At 41.6% G+C, this 22,016-nt stretch overlaps 3 protein-coding genes across 7 annotated transcripts in view; all 3 read left to right on the plus strand.

The window, feature by feature from the left end:
* The window catches only part of depdc5 (DEP domain containing 5, GATOR1 subcomplex subunit), a 64,423-nt gene extending 59,800 nt beyond the window's left edge, over positions 1-4,623 (plus strand). For all 5 annotated transcript variants that reach the window (XM_017697265.2, XM_017697266.2, XM_017697268.2 and 2 more), the window contains one exon: positions 3,366-4,623. In XM_017697265.2, coding sequence (XP_017552754.1) covers positions 3,366-3,664 — 299 coding nt within the window. In that variant the 3' untranslated portion in view covers positions 3,665-4,623. The remainder of the gene's footprint in view (positions 1-3,365) is intronic.
* Positions 4,624-5,922: 1,299 nt separating this feature from the next.
* On the plus strand, positions 5,923-10,959 carry ywhah (tyrosine 3-monooxygenase/tryptophan 5-monooxygenase activation protein, eta polypeptide). Its single transcript, XM_017697263.2, has 2 exons — positions 5,923-6,414; positions 9,292-10,959. Exons 1-2 carry the CDS (start codon positions 6,328-6,330, stop codon positions 9,943-9,945), a joined length of 741 nt encoding a protein of 246 aa, XP_017552752.1. The 5' UTR covers positions 5,923-6,327; the 3' UTR covers positions 9,946-10,959.
* A 6,286-nt stretch (positions 10,960-17,245) lies between these two features.
* slc5a1 (solute carrier family 5 member 1) overlaps positions 17,246-22,016 on the plus strand; it is a 15,686-nt gene continuing 10,915 nt past the window's right edge. Inside the window, exons 1-5 of the mRNA XM_017697228.2 lie at positions 17,246-17,462; positions 19,555-19,626; positions 20,400-20,504; positions 20,683-20,742; positions 21,442-21,546. Coding sequence (XP_017552717.1) covers positions 17,325-17,462; positions 19,555-19,626; positions 20,400-20,504; positions 20,683-20,742; positions 21,442-21,546 — 480 coding nt within the window. The 5' untranslated portion in view covers positions 17,246-17,324. The remainder of the gene's footprint in view (positions 17,463-19,554; positions 19,627-20,399; positions 20,505-20,682; positions 20,743-21,441; positions 21,547-22,016) is intronic.

A 22,016-nucleotide genomic window follows, 5' to 3' on the forward strand; every position in this document is an offset into this window, starting at 1 on the left:
GAGTCCTTGGGAAGGGTGCTTGAAAGTGCTCCTCCTGGAGACTCTATTGTCCTACTGGGGGACTTCAACGCTCACGTGGGCAATGACAGTGAGACCTGGAGGGGTGTGATTGGGAGGAATGGCCTCTCTGATCTGAACCCGAGTGGTGTTCATTTTTTGGACTTCTGCGCAAACCACAGTTTGTCCATCACGAACACCATGTTTGAACACAAGGATGTCCATAAGTGCACATGGCACCAGGACACCCTAGGCCGCAGTTCAATGATTGACTTTGTAGTCGTGTCATCGGACTTGCGGCCATATGTTTTGGACACTCGGGTAAAGAGAGGAGCTGAGCTGTCAACTGATCACCACCTGGTGGTGAGTTGGATCAGGTGGTGGGGGAAGATGCCGGTCAGACCAGGCAAGCCCAAACGCATAGTGAGGGTTTGCTGGGAACGTCTAGCAGAAGAACCTGTCAGATTGATCTTCAACTCACACCTCCGTCAGAACTTTGACCAGATATCGGGGGAGGTGGGGGACATTGACTCAGAATGGGCCATGTTCCGTTCCTCCATTGCTGAAGCGGCTGACTAGCTGTGGCCGTAAGGTAGTTGGTGCCTGTCGGGGCGGTAATCCTCGAACCCAGTGGTGGACACCCCAGGTGAGAGATGCCGTCAAGCTGAAGAAGGAGTCCTACCGGGCATGGTTGGCCTGTGGGACACCAGAGGCAGCTGGCAGGTATCGACAGGCCAAGCGATCTGCGGCTTCAGTTGTCGCCAAGGCAAAAACCCGTGCATGGGAGGAGTTTGGTGAGGCCTTGGAAAGTGACTTTAAGTCGGCTCCGAAAAGATTCTGGCAAACCGTCAGGCGACTCAGAAGGGGAAAGCAGTGTGCCACTAGCACTGTATATAGTGGAGATGGTGTGCTGCTGACTTCGACTGAAGACGTCATTGGGCGGTGGAAGGAGTGCTTTGAGGACCTTCTCAATCCCACCGACACGTTCTCCAGTGAGGAGGCTGAGTCTGGGGACATGGGAATAGGCTTGTCCATTACTGAGGCCGAAGTCGCTAAGGTAGTTAAGAAGCTCCTTGGTGGCAAGGCTCCAGGGGTGGATGAGATCCGCCCTGAGTTCCTCATGGCTCTGGATGTTGTGGGGCTGTCTTGGCTGACACGCCTTTTCAACATTGCGTGGACATCGGGGGCGGTGCCACTGGATTGGCAGACTGGGGTGGTGGTGCCTCTTTTTAAAAAAGGGGACCGGAGGGTGTGTTCCAACTACAGGGGAATCACACTCCTCAGCCTCCCTGGCAAGGTCTATGCAGGGGTACTGGAGAAGAGAGTCCGGCTTATAGTCGAACCTCGGATCCAGGAGGAACAGTGCAGGTTCCGCCCTGGTCGTGGAACACTGGACCAACTCTTCACCCTCTCCAGGATTCTGGAGGGTTCATGGGAGTTTGCCCAACCAGTCCACATGTGCTTTGTGGATCTGGAGAAGGCATTTGACTGTGTTCCCCGGGGTATTCTGTGGGAGGTGCTTCGGGAGTACGGGGTACATGGCTCTTTGCTACGAGCCATTCAGGCCCTGTACAAACAAAGCAGGAGTTTGGTTCGCATGGCCGGCAGTAAGTCAGACTCGTTCCCAGTGAGAGTTGGACTCCGTCAGGGCTGCCCTTTGTCACCGATTCTATTCATAATTTTTATGGATAGAATTTCTAGGCACAGTCAAGGGATGGAGGGTGTCCGGTTTGGTGACCTCAGGGTCACATCGCTGCTGTTTGCAGATGATTTGGTCCTATTGGGGACATCAGGCCGCGAACTTCAGCTTTCGCTGGATCGGTTTGCAGCCGAGTGTGAAGTGGCTGGGATGAGAATCAGTACCTCTAAATCCGAGACCATGGTTCTCAGGCGGAAAAGGGTGGAGAGCCCTCTCTGGGTCGGGGATAGGCTCTTGCCTCAAGTGGAGGAGTTCAAGTATCTCGGGGTCTTGTTCACGAGTGATGGTACAAGGGAGCGGGAGATTGACAGGCGGATTGGTGCTGGGTCAGCAGTGATGCGGGCTCTTTACCGGTCTGTTGTGGTAAAGAAAGAGCTGAGCCATAAGGCAAAGCTCTCGATTTACCGGTCGATCTACGTTCCCACCCTCACCTATGGTCATGAGCTTTGGGTAATGACCGAAAGAATAAGATCGCGAATACAAGCGGCCGAAATGAGTTTCCTCCGCAGGGTGTCTGGACTCTCCCTTAGAGATAGGGTGAGAAGTTCAGTCATCCGGGAGGGACTCGGAGTAGAGCCGCTGCTTCTTCACGTCGAGAGGAGCCAGCTGAGGTGGTTCGGGCATCTGGTTAGGATGCCTCCTGGACGCCTCCCTCGGGAGGTGTCACAGGCGAGTCCACCTGGGAGGAGACCCCGGGGAAGACCCAGGACACGCTGGCGCGACTATATCGCCCAGCTGGCCTGGGAGCGCCTCGGAATCCCCCTTGGAGAGCTGGTGGAAGTGGCTGGGGAAAGGGAGGTCTGGGCTTCATTGCTTAGGATGCTGCCCCCGCGACCCGAACCCCGGACAAGCGGAAGATGATGGATGGATGGAAATATAGATACCTGTTACAGTTACTTACACCACAAATGCAAGCAAAATATATCTAATTATATATCATTTGAATATGTTTTGATAGTAGCTAGAAGTAGGCAGTGAGAAAGGTCTTGACATTTGATGCATTTTTACAGATTAGTAAAGAACAGAGTAGTTTTTGAACTGTGCATGTCTGTGTACTTTGTAATTGACTATAGCACACTAGCCACATCACTTACTCCAGATGCAAGAGAGCAGCTCAAGGGAGTGCACCACTGCTCCTATTCTAGATATGACTCCTAATGCTTCATCTCATCATGTCACTCTGCATATGTAATATCATTTGTTCTGTCATTACAGCCCTTGACAGTGTGTTCCTCGCAGACACTCATATTGCTATAGCGATAACAGCATGATTAATTGTGCAGCCTTGTTGTGTATCGTGACCATTATAGAGAATAATAGTGGCTATTTATTTTTTATTTTTAAAGTGGTGACAATTTGACCGATATATGCTCTGCCCACAAACTGTACCTGTTGTTACAGTTTTGGGTGTGTTATTGATTTCAGATGAAATATGAATGGGATTTCGGATGATGAATTGACTCATAGACTCCTGTTCATTTTCAACAGCACATAGTTAACACTTGGCATTAGTCGCCTAATTCTTGTGTCCCTGTCAGTCACTGCCTTTTTTCCTTCTTTCTCAATATCAATCATGCTAATCTGTATTACTCTCCTGCTCTGTCTTTTTCTCCATCTCTCCAACCTTCTCTTTTTCTCTTTAATCCTCTCTCCTTCTTTGTCCATCCAGGTACAGTCTTTATGCAGTTGCCCTACTCTAAAAGGAAATATTCTTGTGGTCAGCAACGAAGACGCCGTAACTCCGCCTCCTCAGCCAGTCAGAGTTTGTTTGGATGTGAGGAAAGAGTGGGCTACAACTGGGCTTACAACACAATGCTGACCAAAGCCTGGAGGACCAGCGTGCTGGGCGATGAAAAACTGGCTGACCGCCTCCTCCGCGACTTCACAGACTTCTGCGCCAACAAGGACAACCGGCTCGTGGCCTTCTGGGACAGCTGTGTGGAGAAAATGAACTCTAGTGCCCCCTAAAATAGGCAAAGAGACACTTTGGCTGAGACTTGCTGCTGTGGACTATGGCTTTAAATCCTGATTAGTGCCTAACCAATAACCTAATGTACCGTCTAACCAAGGAGAGAAAATAAATAAATTTAAACAACTAACTCAACATCTTTCGACTCCGTGTCAGCAGAAGCGTCTGCAGTGCTTCTGGCAGTGATGTACACTGCTGATTGTGCACTGTGTCGCAGTGAAGGGTACACTGGGTCCTTTGTATGTGTTATGCGGAAAACAGAATCAGTCCAATAAGGCATTTTAGCAAGGGTTCAAAGAATCCTGTTTAGCCATTTTAGGATTTTCCTGTTCTAAAACGCGTGACTCATCAGCACACATACATATACATTCATTTGTGTCTGAAATTTGTGTACACCTGCTTAACCATTGTTTCTTTTCAAATGAAGGGTAATAATAGGGAGTTTGTCCTCCTTTGCGGCAGTAATCATAACACTTTTTCCTATTTTTGACCTATTTTTGAGTGAAACATCAGAATCAGTGGGTCTCTAGTTGAGCATTTTCTGTCCATCGTGGGAGGAGGTGAAACATGATAGTATTGGTTATTTTTTTCTCTGCCCGCTGGTGCCCAGTGCCATCATCAAAAATGAGATGTTTTGGAAGATGGAAGGAGAAAACCAAAGGAATTTTGTTTTAATTATGCTTTAACAAGTCTATTTTGAGCTAAGGTTGACTTTAAAGTAGCTGAATTAGCCAATTAGTGTCTGGATACTTTTGAACTGATATTGTATTGTCATCAGCAAAAACTGATGTCACAGTACAATACAATATGGTTTTCTGAAGCATCTTTCATTATAAAGAGAGCAGAATTAATTTCTTGTAGTGTAAATCACAACGTACAAATAGCTCATCGGATCAACCTAAATTTGTAAAAATGTGGTTTAACTTTGATAAATAATAAACTAACTTAATAACTTTAATAAATACTTTGAATGAGTTATTCTGTCAGTCAATGAAATTGAGGAAAACTAGATCAGTTGCTTGTTACTACACAAAGTATTTTTAGGTTGATCTGCCATATTTAACAGTGCAGTATGGAAATGTTTAATAAAAATCATTGTGTTAACAGTTTTTGATGGTATTTTTAAAATGTAGCTCTACAGTATTTTTTCTGTTCTGAATGATTGAATGTTTAAAAAAATATTGTGACATGGTGTGTCGTGAAAATTTCTCGAAGTGTTGCAATATAATAATAATTATATAATATATAATAATCATAAGAAAATGGCAGATCCATTTAAAAGATAAACATGCATTTAAGTTGAACGCCAAGTTTTTAGATGCTTCTTGAAAGTGAGCACTGAGCTTGACTGTCTAATAAAAGGTGAACCGAGTTCCAGTTTAGAAGCAGAATAACGAGTTCAGTATCTGCAGATCTAAGATCACACGCTGCAACATAATCAGACGCATTCTGTGATGTAAGCAGTGTTATACAGTGATTTAGAACCTTAAAAAGTAGTAGCAGAACTTTGAAATCTATCTAGATGTTTTCCTATATTGCCCACCTCTTAACTTCCAGTCAAGTTTTTGACTAATAGTTATAGGTGGGCAAAAAACAGGGTTTTTTTTGTTTACTTGTTTGTTGTCCTGCTGCCTAAACTGGTCACCAGCAGTGCAGTATTCACAAACAATTGTCCTTGTATTTGACAGTAACCTGAACTAATAAAACCCATTATGTGTTTACAAATAGTTTGGCTGGATTAAACAAAATTCTTAGTTAAGGCTTTGTGAGAAATACTAACACGTGAAAATGCCTGGATTACAGATTTGTGTCCAGGAATGGAATTCAGTTTTTCCTGGACAGGTACAACCTTAAGAGACGCCTTTTCACATGCACTCTGAACAGACTGCACAACTGACCAGTGGAACTGTTGACGGTCAGTTATTATTTCCCAGCCCTGTCCTGCTTATTTTATAGTCTTCTTGTTCTTACAACCCAGTTTAAACCTCACGAAGAGCTTGTGACTGTGCTGGTAAGCTGAATCAGGCGTGTCGGAGCAGGAAAACGTGCTTTTAAAATCACTAGAGCTGCTGGAGCTGAACGCTTCGCGGCGCGCGTGCGCAGTCGAACCGCTGCAACGAAGAATGCAGCAAGGCGCAGTGCGCATGCGCGCCGCCGGTGTACGGGTGGCTATTTTTAGAAAGTGACGTCACCATTAAATACAACTAGCCCACCCCCCACCTCGTTTCAGCCTTCCATCCTCCTTTCTTCCACCCTGTTCGCAGCAGCAGAGAGACCAAAATAAGCGACTTTTATTCTATCTGCCTCGTTTTTAGTTTTTCTGCCCCGCGTCGGGGTTGACCCCCCACCGCACCCCCCCTCACACACACACACACACCCTCTCACGTGCGCGACTGCTCCACATACCTCTCGCGCTTGCGTGCTCGGGTCGCGAGCGACACCCATCTTCCTCACCACCGCCCCCCCCTCCATCATCACCACCACCACCATCATCATCTCCTCCATCACTGCACTCCGCCAGCGCTCCATCGAGAAGAAGCCCAGGACTGCGTGAAAAGGAAAAGAAAGGAGGGGGAACGACAGAATAAAATCGCCGGAGCGCCGGTGCACGAGAGGGGAGCGAAAGAGGAGAGAGAGAAAGAAAGACAGAGAGACCGAGAGGATGGCAGACAGGGAGCAGCTCATCCAGAGAGCCAGACTGGCCGAGCAGGCGGAGCGCTACGATGACATGGCCTCAGCCATGAAGCTGGTGAGATGGGAAGATGCTCCAGACGATGAAACTTCCTATCCGCCAGCTTGTTATTAGAATGTACCCGTTCCACCTTAAATGGTGCCGCAGTTATTTTGGCGCCCGTGTAGCTGCGGCACCATTTAAGGAGGAGCAGATACTTTCGAGTAAGAAGCTGGTCTCCAAATTAAGCATTTAAAGCAACATTCAGCATTTTATGCTTTGCTGTTGTTGTTGTTGTTTTGCTTGTTGTTCTCAGTGTTGTATTGAGAAACGCATCTCTGTGCATCATGTATCTTGCTCTGTCATGGATGCACGAACCTCTAGTAGCAGATATTCACTAGAATGTAACGCAAGCAAAGCGTAAACAGAGAAGCACACAATGTGCACTATTTTGTCTTTGAAGTTAACTAATGCAGGTTTAGATTGAGAAGAATAGATGCGGGTTTTGCCGTTGGCCGCTAGGGGCGCTGCTGACAACATTGCAGACTCCATTTGCCATTTATTAGTCTATCTATTGTTTTATTTCTAAAGCAAAAAAGCTCGTGTTAGAGGTATTTGCCGTCATTAGACACATACCTTAACCCTTTTTCATATTTGTTGTAGTGGGAAAGTACGCGAAGCATCAAATCTGCAATGCAGTAGTCATCATGTCCAGATGGACGTCAGTGCACAAAGAGATGTCAATGGCAGGATCTGGGCTTAGGTCGAGCTTGACCTTTGAGTGCAGATGGCCTGTGTGTAAATGTTCTGTTCTGCTTCAGAAATAACGTGCATATGCAACGTTTGACTGGTCTGCTGTCATTTGCCTGATTGTTGAGCTGATGACTGGTGCACCAAGGTGATGGTCCTCAACTGACATTGTATGCAAGGTCAGGAGGGAAGGAGAATGAGGGGCAGCCCAGTTGATTGAGCACTCATTCTAAGCATCCTGGTTCCCTGCTTAATTGAGATGTTTCTTAGGAAATGTTTTGTTTGGTGTATTTATATTGTTTGCTGCCTTCATAATGGATGCATACATTAGAGCAGGAGCAAGAGGAGGCAAGGACGTCCTCTTTAGCATTCTGCAGGTGTCTGAAGCAGGAGTTTGGCTCATGCACTTGGATACACTGTTGTCTATAAAGGTGGATCTTGTATGATCCCTTACTTCCTATATAGTGCCCAACGGAAGTCATGAATTTTCCCATTCCACCTTAAATAATGGCTGAGGTGTCAGAATGTAACTGCTGTCCCATTTAAGATGGAATGGGAGAATTCGAATGAAAAGCTGACTTCAGCTTTGTGGCCTTTTAGTGTTTGACAGTTTCAGGAAACCAGCTGGAGTTCTTAAAAATGCAGATGAGTCCATTTGTCCATTAGTTACCAGCTAGGCCTTATCTGTGTTACTACAGTGACCAGCAGTCTGTGGGCCAACCTTCAGGGTTAAAGGGTTAAATAGAAGTTACACATTAAACATCAGCGTTTGTCAAAACTGTGTTAGAACTAATGATCAGCAGAGCTTTATTTTACGGTAAAGGATGATTATTTTATGTTTATCTACAAATCTGATTCTGCTGTGGAGCCACAACAGGGCAGTAAAAGACCTGCATGTTGCTGACCCCTGAGCAATATGACTTCCTGTTTAGCATTCAGTGCCCTTTTTTTTGGTGTAGAAGCTGGAGTTTCATGATTTATGTAGCGCACTATATAGGGAGTAGTGACCCATTTGAGATGCAGCCTCTGTGTATTACTGCTGCTACTTTTCACCTTTGTTTTTTGCTTTAGTTCATTTTTGCTGACAGCAGTCATACAGTTTCCTAAACCATATAACCAAGTCTAATCGAAGATTACTCAACAGCTCAGCGTGGTTTGTGATGGTTTTAAGCTTGTTCTCACAGTAATTGGTAAAGGATACATTACCTGTCAGCCGCATTAGCCTTGTGGCGTCGGTGCATAACTAAAAGAAGAGAACTTCATAGATAACATTTGCCTGATTGTCTATGTTTGAGGTAAATAGGAAAAAGCTGTGTAAATTACTCACACCACTAGAACTATTAAGATTAAAACCCGATGGTTTTGCTTTCTAATGGCGATTGACTTTCTACTGGTCACCTTTATATCCCATCTTCGAACCTCCAAAATGCTTTCGCTATTATTCGTCTTGCACCTTTCCAAGAATTTTACTTGTAGCAGTGCAATACGAACGTCCCCATCCAGCCCAACACGGGAAAACATACCCGGCCCGGACACGGAAAGGATTGACAGATTGATAGCTCTTTCTCAATACTAAGGGTGGTGCATGGCCGCTCTTAATTGATGGAGTGATCAATTCCGATAACGAAGGAGACTCCCTCATGCTAAGTAGTTAGTCCCAACCCCCACCCCGGGGTCAGCCCACCTTCACCAAACTTTAATAGCTTAGTTCGTCCTCTGGCCGCTTCTAACGAGCCTACAAACGAAGCCTAGTCGAATGATGATTTTATTGAAAATGTTAATGCTAACACTGAGCTAGATTAAAATGAATTACTGAAATAATTTATAAAGTAAAACTAAAGAAGGAAGGAAAAATAAGGAAATTAGACTATGAATGAAAAATGATAAAGGGAATTGTGTCTAATACTCTGCATAACCACCAGTGGGCTGCCCAGAAAACGCTAGTGGAGCACCAGCTTCTCTGTCAGAGGGCCAACAGTGGACTACTATCTTCTTGCTTTTAGGGTAATGGTTTTTAGTGTTTTCCTGACAAGAACACTAAATATGACTACTGGACACCACCAGGAATCAACATTAATTTTTAATTAGATTTTTTTCAGCAAGTTACATTTTTTACAAAGAGAAATACAGGCTTCTAGAAATGATTTTAACTAATTTTGCTCATTTTTGCTCATTTGGCACCTACTTTTCCAAATATCTCCTCAGGTGACAGAACTGAACGAGCCACTGTCCAACGAGGACCGCAACCTGCTTTCTGTGGCCTACAAGAATGTAGTGGGAGCCCGGCGCTCATCCTGGCGTGTGACCTCCAGCATCGAGCAGAAGACGGCGGCAGACGGCAGCGAGAAGAAGCTGGAGCTGGTGCGGGCCTACCGTGAGACCATTGAGAAGGAGCTGGAGTCTGTGTGCCAGGACGTGCTGACCCTGCTGGACCAGTATTTGATCAAGAACTGCGACGAAAGCCAGCTGGAGAGCAAGGTCTTCTACCTGAAGATGAAAGGAGACTACTACCGCTACCTGGCCGAAGTGGCGACTGGGGAAAAGCGAGCATCTGCCGTGGAGGCTTCAGAAGCCGCCTACAAGGAAGCCTTTGACATCAGCAAGAGCATGGCGGCCACGCACCCCATCCGCCTCGGCCTGGCCCTCAACTTCTCTGTCTTCTACTACGAGATCCAGAATGCACCGGAGCAGGCCTGCCAGCTGGCCAAGGAGGCATTCGACGAGGCCATTGGTCACCTGGACAATCTGAACGAGGATTCCTATAAGGACTCGACGCTCATCATGCAGCTGCTGAGGGACAACCTGACCCTCTGGACCAGCGACCAGCAGGACAGTGAAGGAGGAGACCCCAATAACTGAACCAGAATTCACTTTGTTGTCCTGCGATCTTAGCTAGCTGTAGTAGCCCCCCATAGCCCCCTTTAAAAATCTCTCTGCCTTTTTCTGATCTCTTCCTGTGTCTTCTCTTCCCTGTCTTCTTTTCTGTTTCTGTGATGTTCCCCTGATTGATATTCACTTTGCTCATCAGGGTTTCTCTTTTCTTTCTTTCTTTTCTCTTCCTTTTCTTCTTTTCTCTTATTTCCTTTTCTCTTTTTTGTTTCTTCTGTTCTCACTTCTCCTTTTCTCTTGTCTTTTCACTTTTTTGTTTCTTTTTTTCTTTTCTTTCTTTTTCGTTTCTTTCCTTTTCTTTTCCCTGATTCCACCAGGGTTGCTGTTGCCTTATGGATCCATGCAGCCTTTTTTACTTTCTATAAACCTTTCCATCACTTAGCATGTGTGTCTCTCTCTCTCTCTCTCTCTCTCTCTCTCTCTCTCTGTCTTTCTCTTTCTCTCTCACCCTCTCTCCCGCTCTCTGTTTTCCCTCTCTTGCTGTTCCTGACCCTGTTCCTGTATGCCATTCCCCTCTCCCCCTCCTCCCTGCTCCCTACCCCTTGATGAGTCACTGATAATTAGCCTACTGGTCTCCAAGTGACATTTACTTAGTGTGTTCTCTCTGAAGGACTTGAGCTCTATAGGGACTTTTTAATTAACACTAAATTATGGGGGGGGGGGTGTTTGAGTTTCTGTCTGTGGCGCCGTTCAGTGAAGTTGTTCCACTTTATTGCCGAATCGTGTGGTTGTAGCCTCCTCCTCACCTGTCTCCTCATCTGTACCCCTCTATCACTGCTTAGATGTGTATGTGTCTGTCGTCGCCCCCTATGCCACTCTCCTGTTGTGAACACTGCTAGCCTTGTGAATTGTGTATGCCCACTGATCTCCGGTCAGTTAGTCATGGCTGGCCGGATGGCCGGCGGCTCCAGAGTCTTTGGTTAAGGTGACGCGCGACGCGTAAAAGAATGCCATTAAAAACAAAAGCCTGCCGAGGAGCTCTGAGCCTGGAGTGAGTGTCTGCTTTATTACAGATCTCACTGACTTACTCCAGCTGCACACATCTCTCCTCCTTCTTTCTCTCCTTCTTCCTCCTCTCTGTCTCTTCTGCCTCTCTCCCTTCACACTTTCTTTCTTTATCTCTTTCTTTTCTTCTCTCTCTCTCCCTCTCTCTCTCTCTCTCTCTCCCTCCCTGGCACTTTCTTTCTTTTTTTCTTTCTTTCTTTCTTTCTTTCTTTCTTTCTTTCTTTCTTTCTTTCTTTCTTTCCCTTTCTCTTCTCTCTCTCCATGGCATTTTCTTACTTTCTTTCTCGTCCGCTTCTGTCCTTTCTTTCTTCTCTTCTCTTTTCTCTCCCTTGCTTTACCTCTTTCTTTACCTTTTTTCTTTTCTGTCGCCCCCTTTTTCATCCTTTTCTCATTCTCTCTTCTTTCTTTCTTTCTTTCTTTCTTTCTTTCTTTCTTTCTTTCCCTTTCTCTTCTCTCTCTCCATGGCATTTTCTTACTTTCTTTCTCGTCCGCTTCTGTCCTTTTCTTTCTTTCTTCTCTTCTCTTTTCTCTCCCTTGCTTTACCTCTTTCTTTACCTTTTTTCTTTTCTGTCGCCCCCTTTTTTCATCCTTTTCTCATTCTCTCTTCCTTTCTCTTCCTTTCTGTTGCTTTTTTTCTCTCTCCTTTGTTTCTATTTTTTTCCTCTTCACCTCCCTTTATTTTTTTTCTTTCTTCCTCCCTCACTCTCTTTGCCTCCCTTTATTTCTTTATCTACTTTCATTTTCCTTCTTTTTCCCTCCTCTATCCTTTTCCCTTTCCCTCTCTCCCCCTTCTGATTTTCTCCATCTCTCTCTCATTTTCTCTTTTTCTCTCACAAATACACACATGCATGTTTTCTCTGTTACAACACCTACATGCACTGTATTCAAACCTGAAGGTTAAAAAGTACTAATAACAATTCACACGCATATTAAAAATACTGCTGGGTTTCATTGATAAATACATTTTAAAGCTCAGTAGATGCCAGAAGACAGAACACCATACTGATCATTCTAACGGATACTAAATATACGTGTGTTAGTGAAAAGCACATTAGTGATCTGACTGCAGTCTTTTATCAGCCTGCTCCGCAGAGGGCTGGGCTTTTATAAGCATGAATTGTTCCAGTCGTTCAGCTAAAGTTCAGGGTCACGATGAGTGAAATGGACTTGGGTCAGTTAAGGGTCATTTTCAGAGCGTTGGGTAACACCTGATTGACTGATGTATCTGAGTTTGGACTCTGACAGAATTATTAGCCAGAGAAGGACATACAGTCAAACTGAGCTCATACAGATTACCTGAGATTTTCTAAAGAAGAAGTAAAGGAGCTTCCTTGTTAACCTCACTTCCTTGGAAGAAAGAGGGCTCAGAGATAACGGACCTCTTCCCAGAACCACTCTGTGCTGTGACAAGCCAAAGCAAACAAAACAAAAACACATTTTTAATACATAACCGTTTCAGTTTTTGGTGCTAAAAATATTTATTGAATATTAAAAATATATACTTTTAAGGGTAACAGCAATGGTTACATAACGCAGATGACTCAAAGGACCATCTGAATGCTTAAAAGGTTCTTTGCAGTTCATAAAGTGGTCGTTTCTGTTTGTGCTGTTATAATGAAGTTATGGTTGCTTTCATAAGATTATGATGGTCAGGTATTCTTTTACCTGAAGTCCTACTGCAGGAAGTCAGAGTGTTTTTCTTTTTTGATAAGCCCAAATGTTTACCAACCACTTAAGAACCATCCATCAAAAGGGTGCTAAAAACCAGCACTGCAAAAAAAGACAAAGCAGCAGGAATAAACACTGCTGAGTAGATAAACACTCCTACAAGGAAAGAACCCTCAAGTTAATTAGTTAACAAGTTAACATTCAAATCCTCGAGTACAAATATTTTTGTTATATTTTTTTACAACCTCATTTCCAAAAACATTGGGATGCTGTGCAAAATGTAAATAAAAACAAGATGCAGTGATGTGATAATTTAAACCCTATATTTCATTGAAAAATAGTACAAAGACAACAGTTTATCCAATGTTCAAACTGAGAAATGTTACTGTTTTTTGAAAGTTACTGTATATGTTCCTTTAGGATTTCATACCAACAAAACATTCCAAAAAAGTTGGGACAGGGGCAACAAAAGCCTGTTAAAGTTGAGTAATGCTAAAAAAAACACCTGATGGTTAATTGGCAACAGGTCAGTAACATGATTGGGTATAAAATGAGCAACCTAGAGAGGCTGAGTCTGTTAGAAGTAAAGATGAAGAGAGGTTCACCACTCCGTGAAAGACTGTAGGATCAAATAGTGCAACAATTCAAGAATAATGTTTCTCAACATAAAATAGCAAAGAACTTTTGCTTTTCATCAACTACAGTACATAATATCATTAAAAGATTCAGAGAATCTGGAGAAATCTCTGTATATAAGGGACAAGGCCAAAAAACAGTATTTGCTGGCTGTGATCTTTGGGCCCTCAGGCAGCACTGCATTAAAAACAGACACAATTCTGTAGTGGAAGGAACTGCATGGGCTTAGAAGAACTTCGGAAAACCCCTGTCTGTGAACACAGTTTGTCGCTGCATCCACAAATGCTAATTAAAACTTTAAAACGCAAGGAAGAAACTACATAAACAGGACCCAGAAACACTGCCACCCAACTAAAGGGACTGAGGGGAAGTGGAAAAGTGTCCTGTGGTCCGGTGAATCAACATTTAAATTTTTGGAAATCATGGATGCTGTGTCCTCCGGGCTAAAGACCACTCAGCTTGCTATCAGTTCAAAAGCCAGTATTCATGATAGTATAGGGGGGCATTAGCGCACAGGGCATGGGTGATGTGCACATCTGTGAAGGCACCATTAATGCTGAGCGATATATACGTTTTGGCAACATACGCTACCATCCAGATGGTGTCTTTTCCAGGGAAGGTCTTGTTTATGTCAGCATGACAATGTCAAATCACATTCTGCAGGTATTCCAACAGCATTGCTCCACAATAAAGGAGTCCAGGTGTTAAACTGCCCTAACTGCAGTCCAGACCTGTCACCCACTGATAACATTTAGCGCATTATTCAATGAAAAAATAGGACAAATGAGACCCTGAACTATTGAGCAGCTAAAATCCTATATCAAACAAGAACAGGAAAACATCTCACTTTCAAAACGACAGCAGTCACTCTCTTCAGTTCCCAAACGCTTACAGGGTGTTGTTAATAGAAGAGGGGATGAAACACAGTGGTAAACAGGCCCCCATCCCAACTTTTTTTGAAAGTGTTGTTGGCATCAAACACTTTTTCCTTTGGAAAAAAAATGGTTCACATGATTATGCAAATCATTGTATTCTATTTTTATTTACATTCTGCACAGCATCCCAACTTTTTTTGGAAATCAGGTTGTAAATCAACTGTGCAAATATAAATAATATCTTTACTTATTCCCACCTAGGACATACCTACAAACTGAAATGTCCATGAAACTGCTGTAGCTTCATTTGTGTAGAAGTACTGTCCACAAAGAATACTGTCAAGGAAGTAAATATTCTACATTATACTGAATCCTTTGACATTCTGGATTTTAAGGCCTGAAGAGAGCTCACACATTATACTCATTGGCCACTTTATTAGAAACGCCTACCTTGTGCTTCCATTTACTGGTCACTTTATTAGAAACACCCACCTTGTGCTTCCACTTTATTAGAAATGCCTACCTTGTGCTTCTTCACTGGCCACTTTATTAGAAATGCCTACCTTGTGCTTCTTCACTGGCCACTTTATTAGAAATGCCTACCTTGTGCTTCTTCACTGGCCACTTTATTAGAAATGCCTACTTTGTGCTTCCATTCATTGGTCACTTTATTGGAAACACCCACCTTGTACTTCCACTCTCTGACCACTTTATTAGACACTCACACCTTATGCTTTCTCACTGGCCGCTTTATTAGAAACACCTGCTTTGTATGTTTACTCACATTCAGACTGACCGCTGATGAAGGGCTAGAGGATCAGTAAAAAACTGCATCAATCCGATGGGCTACAGTCTCTAACTGTACATCAGAAACAGAGGGTTTTCCTAATAAAGTGTGCAGAGGTTCATAGTAGTTGCAGAAATGCAAGTCCTGGGTTTAATAGCTGAATCATATGCCTGCAGCGTAAGGGGTAAAGTATAGTCCAGTAGTAGTTAGTGTAATAACTCGACCTCATGTAATCAGTCAGCTTTGACCCTTATCACAGATTTTTCTCTGATATCAGCCAGTGGTTCTGACTGGATTCAGTCCAACGCTTCTCCAGGCCTCGTCCAGTTTTCTGAGGTCCTGTTTGAGAAGCACCTCAGGGTGTCAGGATGGCAAAAACTGGCAGACTTAATACTGGCATGTATCACCTGCATACTGTGGGCAGGATCTGAGTGGATTCAGTGCGTGATCTCATTTACTGGAATTTCCTTTTCTTCCTGCTGAGTTGATCATTAATGACTCTAGAGTCCAAAAGCACTGATTTCTGACAGCTCTGAGGAGCAAATTGTCTTTTATAATTAACCCTGAAGGGGAAATGCCCACTGTGTCCTTCTCACACACACACAGGTGTGTTTTAACACTCTGTTGGGATGAGTGTGTATATATATATATATATATATATATATATATATATATATATATACAGTACTGTGCGAAAGTTTTAGGCATCTAAGCAAATTTTTAAACAGTTTACCTCAGCAGTGAGTTGATCACAATATACATTAGAATAAAGTCATATTCATAATTCAAATAAACATAAAAACAATAAAAAGTAACAAGAATTTCTTGGGTCCATATTTTTCCTTGACACCTTCACAGCTGCCACAGAGACTTGTTAATATCATCAATTACATCATGAGCACAATTTACTGAAGCACTAATTGGTCGAACTAGGAGCTGCTTTTTAACTACATATAATACTGGGCTTCCTTGAGGAGAGGCTTGAAAATGGTTAAACAAACACACTGAAATTCATAAAATCACTATTTATTTTATATATATATATATATATATATATAAAAATTCATATTCTATAAATTTTGTTTATTCAAATATTAACACTTTTTTCAGCAAATAAACATTTTTATACTGCACAAATAAATATATTTTGAAAATGTGTCTTGGGTGCCTAAGACTTTTGCACAGTACTATATATATATATATATATATATATATATATATATATATATATATATATATATATATATATATATATATATATATATTCTACATGTAGAATACAGAACTGTGGAAAAAGTCACTTATTAATTAATTAGTCACTTAATTTACTGTCAAAACAGCCACTACATACAGGAAAGAGAAAGTCAGAGGTAAACAAGAGTTTCCAAAACCCAAGTAAATTATCAAAAATTTCAGACAAAATGAGACTTCTAACAACCACCTGGTAGACACCAAATCTCTCCCCATCAGAGGAACAGCACTTAATGCTGCTTTCACCTTTGAGAGAGAGGAGAAAATCAAGCTGCTTTACATCCATAGGTGTTTCTGTCCATCCTGTAGCAATAACTAACTTTCAAACTAACTTTCAAAACTTCTTTAAAACCTTTTTTAATAACTTTTTTAGGAATTAAAATGTGATTTCTTCTGCAGAAATAATAATCTGTAACCTACTGTAACAATATACATATTAAGTTTATTAAATATTTAGTAATAAGCTCTATTTACACTAGATACACTATAAAAATGGTTCATCAGACGAAACAAAAAAAATATCCTACATGTATTAACAAGCACTTGAACTAGATTTATTTAAGTCAAAAAATTATGTTGAAAAAATAGTTTATTGAAAGTATTTAGGCTGAATAAAACTAGTTAATTGAATTATTACCACATGAAGAAATATTTTAGGATGAAATGACAAGCCGTTTTTTACAGTGTACGTATATGTATGCAATTACCTATATGTTAAAATAATCTGTCCCATATATATATTTTATAAATATAAGAAGCTAAATGTAAGATTTCTAGGCCTAATGCTAAGCCTAGCCCCAATCTTAAATCTCAGATAAGCACGGCACTTGTAAAATGCACTTTCGAAAGTCTGGATCGTTCTACTGGTTCCGTTGGTTCTGTGGCTTAGGACTGTTTGGTTCTGAAAATTTACAAAAACTAGCACACATGCAGACATGAACAGCCAGGTGTGTGTCAACATATAAAGTTCACAGGTGAGGTGTGTACGCATGCGCTCTCACTCACGTAGCCTCAGGTGACTCACCTGCACAGCTCCAGCAGTATTTGAAGCTGGCTGTAGGAGCAGGTGCGCTCAGTTTGAGTGCCGTTAGCAGAGAGTTCTACTCTGCTGGACCGCTGGTGCCAAAATGACGTGGGAATATTTCGGTTTCTCACTGGTTCGGAGTTCCTCCAACACTACAAAGACAGATTCAGCCATCAACAACCCGGCGGACATCTCTGTCATCGTCATTTACTTTGTGGTGGTCCTGGCTGTTGGAATATGGGTAAGTTCCTGCCAGTATTTCTTTAACTTCCATTGACCACTGTTTGTGAATTGTTAACTTTTATTTCAACACAGAGCAGAGTTGCAGAGTTACAGCTGCTATGTGCATATGAGATGAGATAAAATGGCATTTTACATATTAAAAAAAAAGTAGTTTGAAATGGTTATAATGTGTTCATGACCCAGGCTGATGGCAATTCCAGATTCAGAGTAATTTTATTAGGCAAGTACACAAAGAATTTATAGTCATGCAAAGCTGCCAATGCAATAAAAATGAAAAAAAACAACTTTACACACAATATAAAAGCATAGACAGCTGTGCTATGTTTACAATATGTGCATCTTAGCTAGAAAGGCAATGTGTATTTAGGTCATAAACAGTAATGTATATTATGATATACACACTTTTTATAAATGTACTTATTCATATCAGGTGAAATTTACTGCAGCAGTACCTCCACATTTTGTTCTCATGATGCTTTTGATATTTCCAAATTTCTGCATAAGTCAATTGTTAAGGTATAATAAAGTTTTTCAGGGGGATTATCTAGACACAAATGTTTCTTTACAGTGGTGGTGATAGGAACCAGGTCACCATGACTACAACACAAATATAGACATTTAATTTACTATCCAAACCATCAGTGAACCTACACAAGTCTTCTGAGTTTTATAAGGAATGTTGATGGTGATAAATCTGAAAAAATTCTTTGAGGATTGTTTTGCCACAACATCCTGTATGCACCATGAGTGGATATTAGACATAGCTCTTAGAACAAAATCTTCTCAAAACTATGGTAAAACATTGTCTCAGACATCAGGCAGTGTGTATTCATATCCATTTCATGTAATAACTTTCTGTGATGGAACTTCTAGAGGTGGACGTCTGGTTCCTATCACCACCACTGTGAACAATTCTACCAGAGCATTTCACACCAAACCACTATGCACGACTCTGTTTACATCTTAACTATTTAATTTTGCAGAAATTTTGATTATTGACAACTGAGCTTTTATACATGGCTGTAGCTAAACACCATAGTGTTCACTGTTATATACTAATTATGAGTAACAAAGCTCTGGAGGCCTCCTGCTCTCCTAAAATGTCCCTAAAATGGCACAGATCCACCAGCAGGTCCAAACTTTTATTGCACACGTCTATAACTTAGGAATCACTCAATCAGGTTACAATGTATGACAAGTACACTCTTAAAAAGAGAATGCCACAAAGAGTTTTTTGAGCTTTCGGTTTAAAGGGTTAAAACTGCCTGTTAAAAGCTTGTGTGCCCTGGTCAAATTGTATTATATTATTAAATTCTATTCATGTTGAGAAAATAAGTTAACCTGAATAAACTGAAATATGCCATTTTTCTGTGAATTTTATCACACAATTTATATTTATTTGCTAAATTTAACATATTGGAAAAAATAAAATATATATAAATAATTTTAAAATGTGCCATGACTTTTGCACAGGCCATATTTTCACTTGTTTTTAATGTTTTATTGTTTTATGCATTAAATTCAGCAAATTAACAGTAATTCTGTATTAAAATGTCCAAGAGTATGATCTCTATAGAGGATGTGTTATGCAGGGCAAAATAGTCCCCCCAAAAACTTACTTCTGTAGATTTATCACTGTTCTACCAACCTCAACATTACATGTGAAACTCAGAGGACACATGTAGGTTCACTGGTGGTTTTGCTGACACTATCTTGGTTTACATCCTTGGTTTAAGTCCCGTCCATCCAGTTCCTTTTAAACCAAGAAGCTAAAATACAACCCAGGACTGACATTCATCATAGAAAACTTTTTATACAGTTTATACAACTTCAGAGTTAATGTCATATATAATGTCACATGGATGGCTATAGATGGCTATTAACCTTAAACTTGAGTGACAGCGCGGTATTACTACGGTTTTAGTTTCAGGTTGACATATTATTATTGCTGTAAAGCTGCTTTGCAAAACTGACTGGTAAAAATCAATCAATCAATAAATAAATAAACACACAAACCAACCACTATGCCAATATGAATTGATCTGAATGTGTGAATGAGCACAGTATAACTCAGTGCTTTCCCCCTGCAGGCCATGGTGAGGACCAACCGCTCCACAGTCGGAGGATTCTTCCTGGCTGGCAGGAGCATGGTGTGGTGGCCGGTAAGTTGGACATTACCTTGAAGACACGCCATCAGTTCCCTAAAGATCCTTTTAAATGAAGATTCTTTAAAGAATCGTGCTTGTAAGGTGAAAAACCCTTTTAAGGTTAGAAAAGTACAATCTGCCAAAACGATTTAAAGTTGTATTTAAATGCAGTTGAAAGTGTGAATGAATGATAAAGTCTGTCCTGACTGTTTCAGTTCAATGAGCTGACCAGTACACATCAGAGCAGCAGTCAAGAAACATTAATCTCTTGGGCAAAAGGTGGAAAAAAGACTTTATGAGGCCATAATGGTCAGATGCCCGATGTGATTCTGAAATTATTATAGCTCTGATACGCCTTATCTGTTTTTTTTTCCTGCTCAATAGAGATCAGAGCTTTTATTAGGCTATAAAGGTGTACAATTCTACACGTCCTCTTACTTAGCCAACATAGCTGTAACGTCCACTATGGTCCATTTCCTTTCTTTTCCTTCTTCTTCTTCTGAACTCTTTTGCTCTTCACACACGTTAGCTCTTATCAGCTCTACATGCTCCTTAATAAATACAGTTATCAGTTCAGTAATAAAATTTGCAGTGCTGTGATTAACTAATCAGGCCACTGATTAAAATATGCAGTTTTAGGCCTGAGGATTTGAGGATTAAGTATAATTTTGTTCATATGAAATCATGCCAGGTTTTTGAATTTCTCCTGCTGAGTTACTGTGTCAGCATTGATTATGCAATGTCTGTAAGTAGCTGTGCAATTTGTCACTGCTGTTCCTTTTGTCCAGATTGGCGCGTCTCTGTTTGCCAGTAACATCGGCTCTGGTCACTTTGTGGGCCTGGCAGGCACCGGCGCTGCTGGAGGAATCGCCACTGGAGGATTCGAATGGAATGTGAGAGGAAAACTCTGTAGTGAAAATGAACTGCAAATGAACTACAGTGGAGTGATTGTTTGAATCGTTTGAATAGCATTAATGATTAATCCCATAGAAACTTTACATTAAGGCTTCAGAACAACTTTTTTCAGAATGTTCAGAAACTTTTTTTTTCTCTTTTTTTCTCCCCTTTTAGGCTCTGGTAGTGGTGATAATTCTAGGATGGCTCTTCGTGCCCATCTACATCAAGGCTGGGGTAAGCATTTGTCTCCGAACACATGCATCTACCTATTTACAAATTCATCCATCTATTTATCCATTCATATATCCATAGCATATATGCAGAGATCAATCCCTCCATCCAACCATCTATCCTTTCATTTATATTTCCATTCATCCATCCCTCCATCCATCTAGAGATCCATCCATCTGATCACATATTCATTCATCCATCCATATATCCACAGATCAGTCCATTGATCCATCCATTAATTTTTCCATCCATCCATGCACCTACCCAGAGAGACACATTTATTTAGATTCCAGAATTCGCTACGTGATTCTACAACTCCACTAGACAGTATCCTTCTGAGCGTAGCTCTAGAAATCTGTGTCTCTGTAATTAACAATAGTTGACTGTTGTTAGAGCTGGATGAAAACCACTGTTACATCACAGCTATGGCACAATCGCACTGGTAAGACATGAGGCAGCGGCTGCATGAGAATGTGGACACTGAACATAACCATGTATAAATTCCAAACTGCATGGATGACATAACCATAATCTGAGTAAAATAATAAAATCCTGTGTGCCAAAACCTGCCCAGTTTATATAAACTTGAGTAATCCCAGAGCCTGTGTGTGGTGAATGCATGGTGAGGGTGTGACGTCTATGGTGTTCTGTCTTTATTATCTCTGGTTTACCAGTTTATTTTTGTTATCTGACTATCTGCAGGTGGTGACCATGCCAGAGTACCTAAAAAAGCGTTTCGGCGGTCAAAGGATCCGTATCTACCTTTCCGTGCTCTCCCTGTTCCTCTACATCTTCACCAAGATCTCTGTGAGTGTCTCTATGGGCCACATTCCTCTAGGCTAGTTTAGCATTTACAGGCCATCTATAATATATATTTTCATTTTTTACACATTACAGATTTATAAACTTATTAAATACCAAAATAACAGCAACCAACATGCAGAGAACCTTGATTCCTCCTATTTGATTGGATGACCCAAATGATACCAAACTGGTACTGATAACAAACTGGCCAAAAAACATGAAAGAAATACATTATCTAAAAACTTAATTGGTGGTCTTAAAATTCCATGGCAGACTTGTTCTTGCTTTATGGTCTAATAGCCAGTCAGCCACTTAACATAGGCTACAGTGTCAACATTAGCATTTTACCTGAGCAGCAGAGACGATGAGAGCAAAACAATTTAGAGGCTTGCAAATTGCACTTACTATACATGCTCTGTAGAAACGATACTTGCCAAACTCCCATCTAACAGTGAAGTGGAAGGACGTGGCAG

This window comes from Pygocentrus nattereri, chromosome 18 (genome assembly GCF_015220715.1).
Source record: "Pygocentrus nattereri isolate fPygNat1 chromosome 18, fPygNat1.pri, whole genome shotgun sequence".
Taxonomy (NCBI): Eukaryota; Metazoa; Chordata; class Actinopteri; order Characiformes; family Serrasalmidae; genus Pygocentrus; species Pygocentrus nattereri.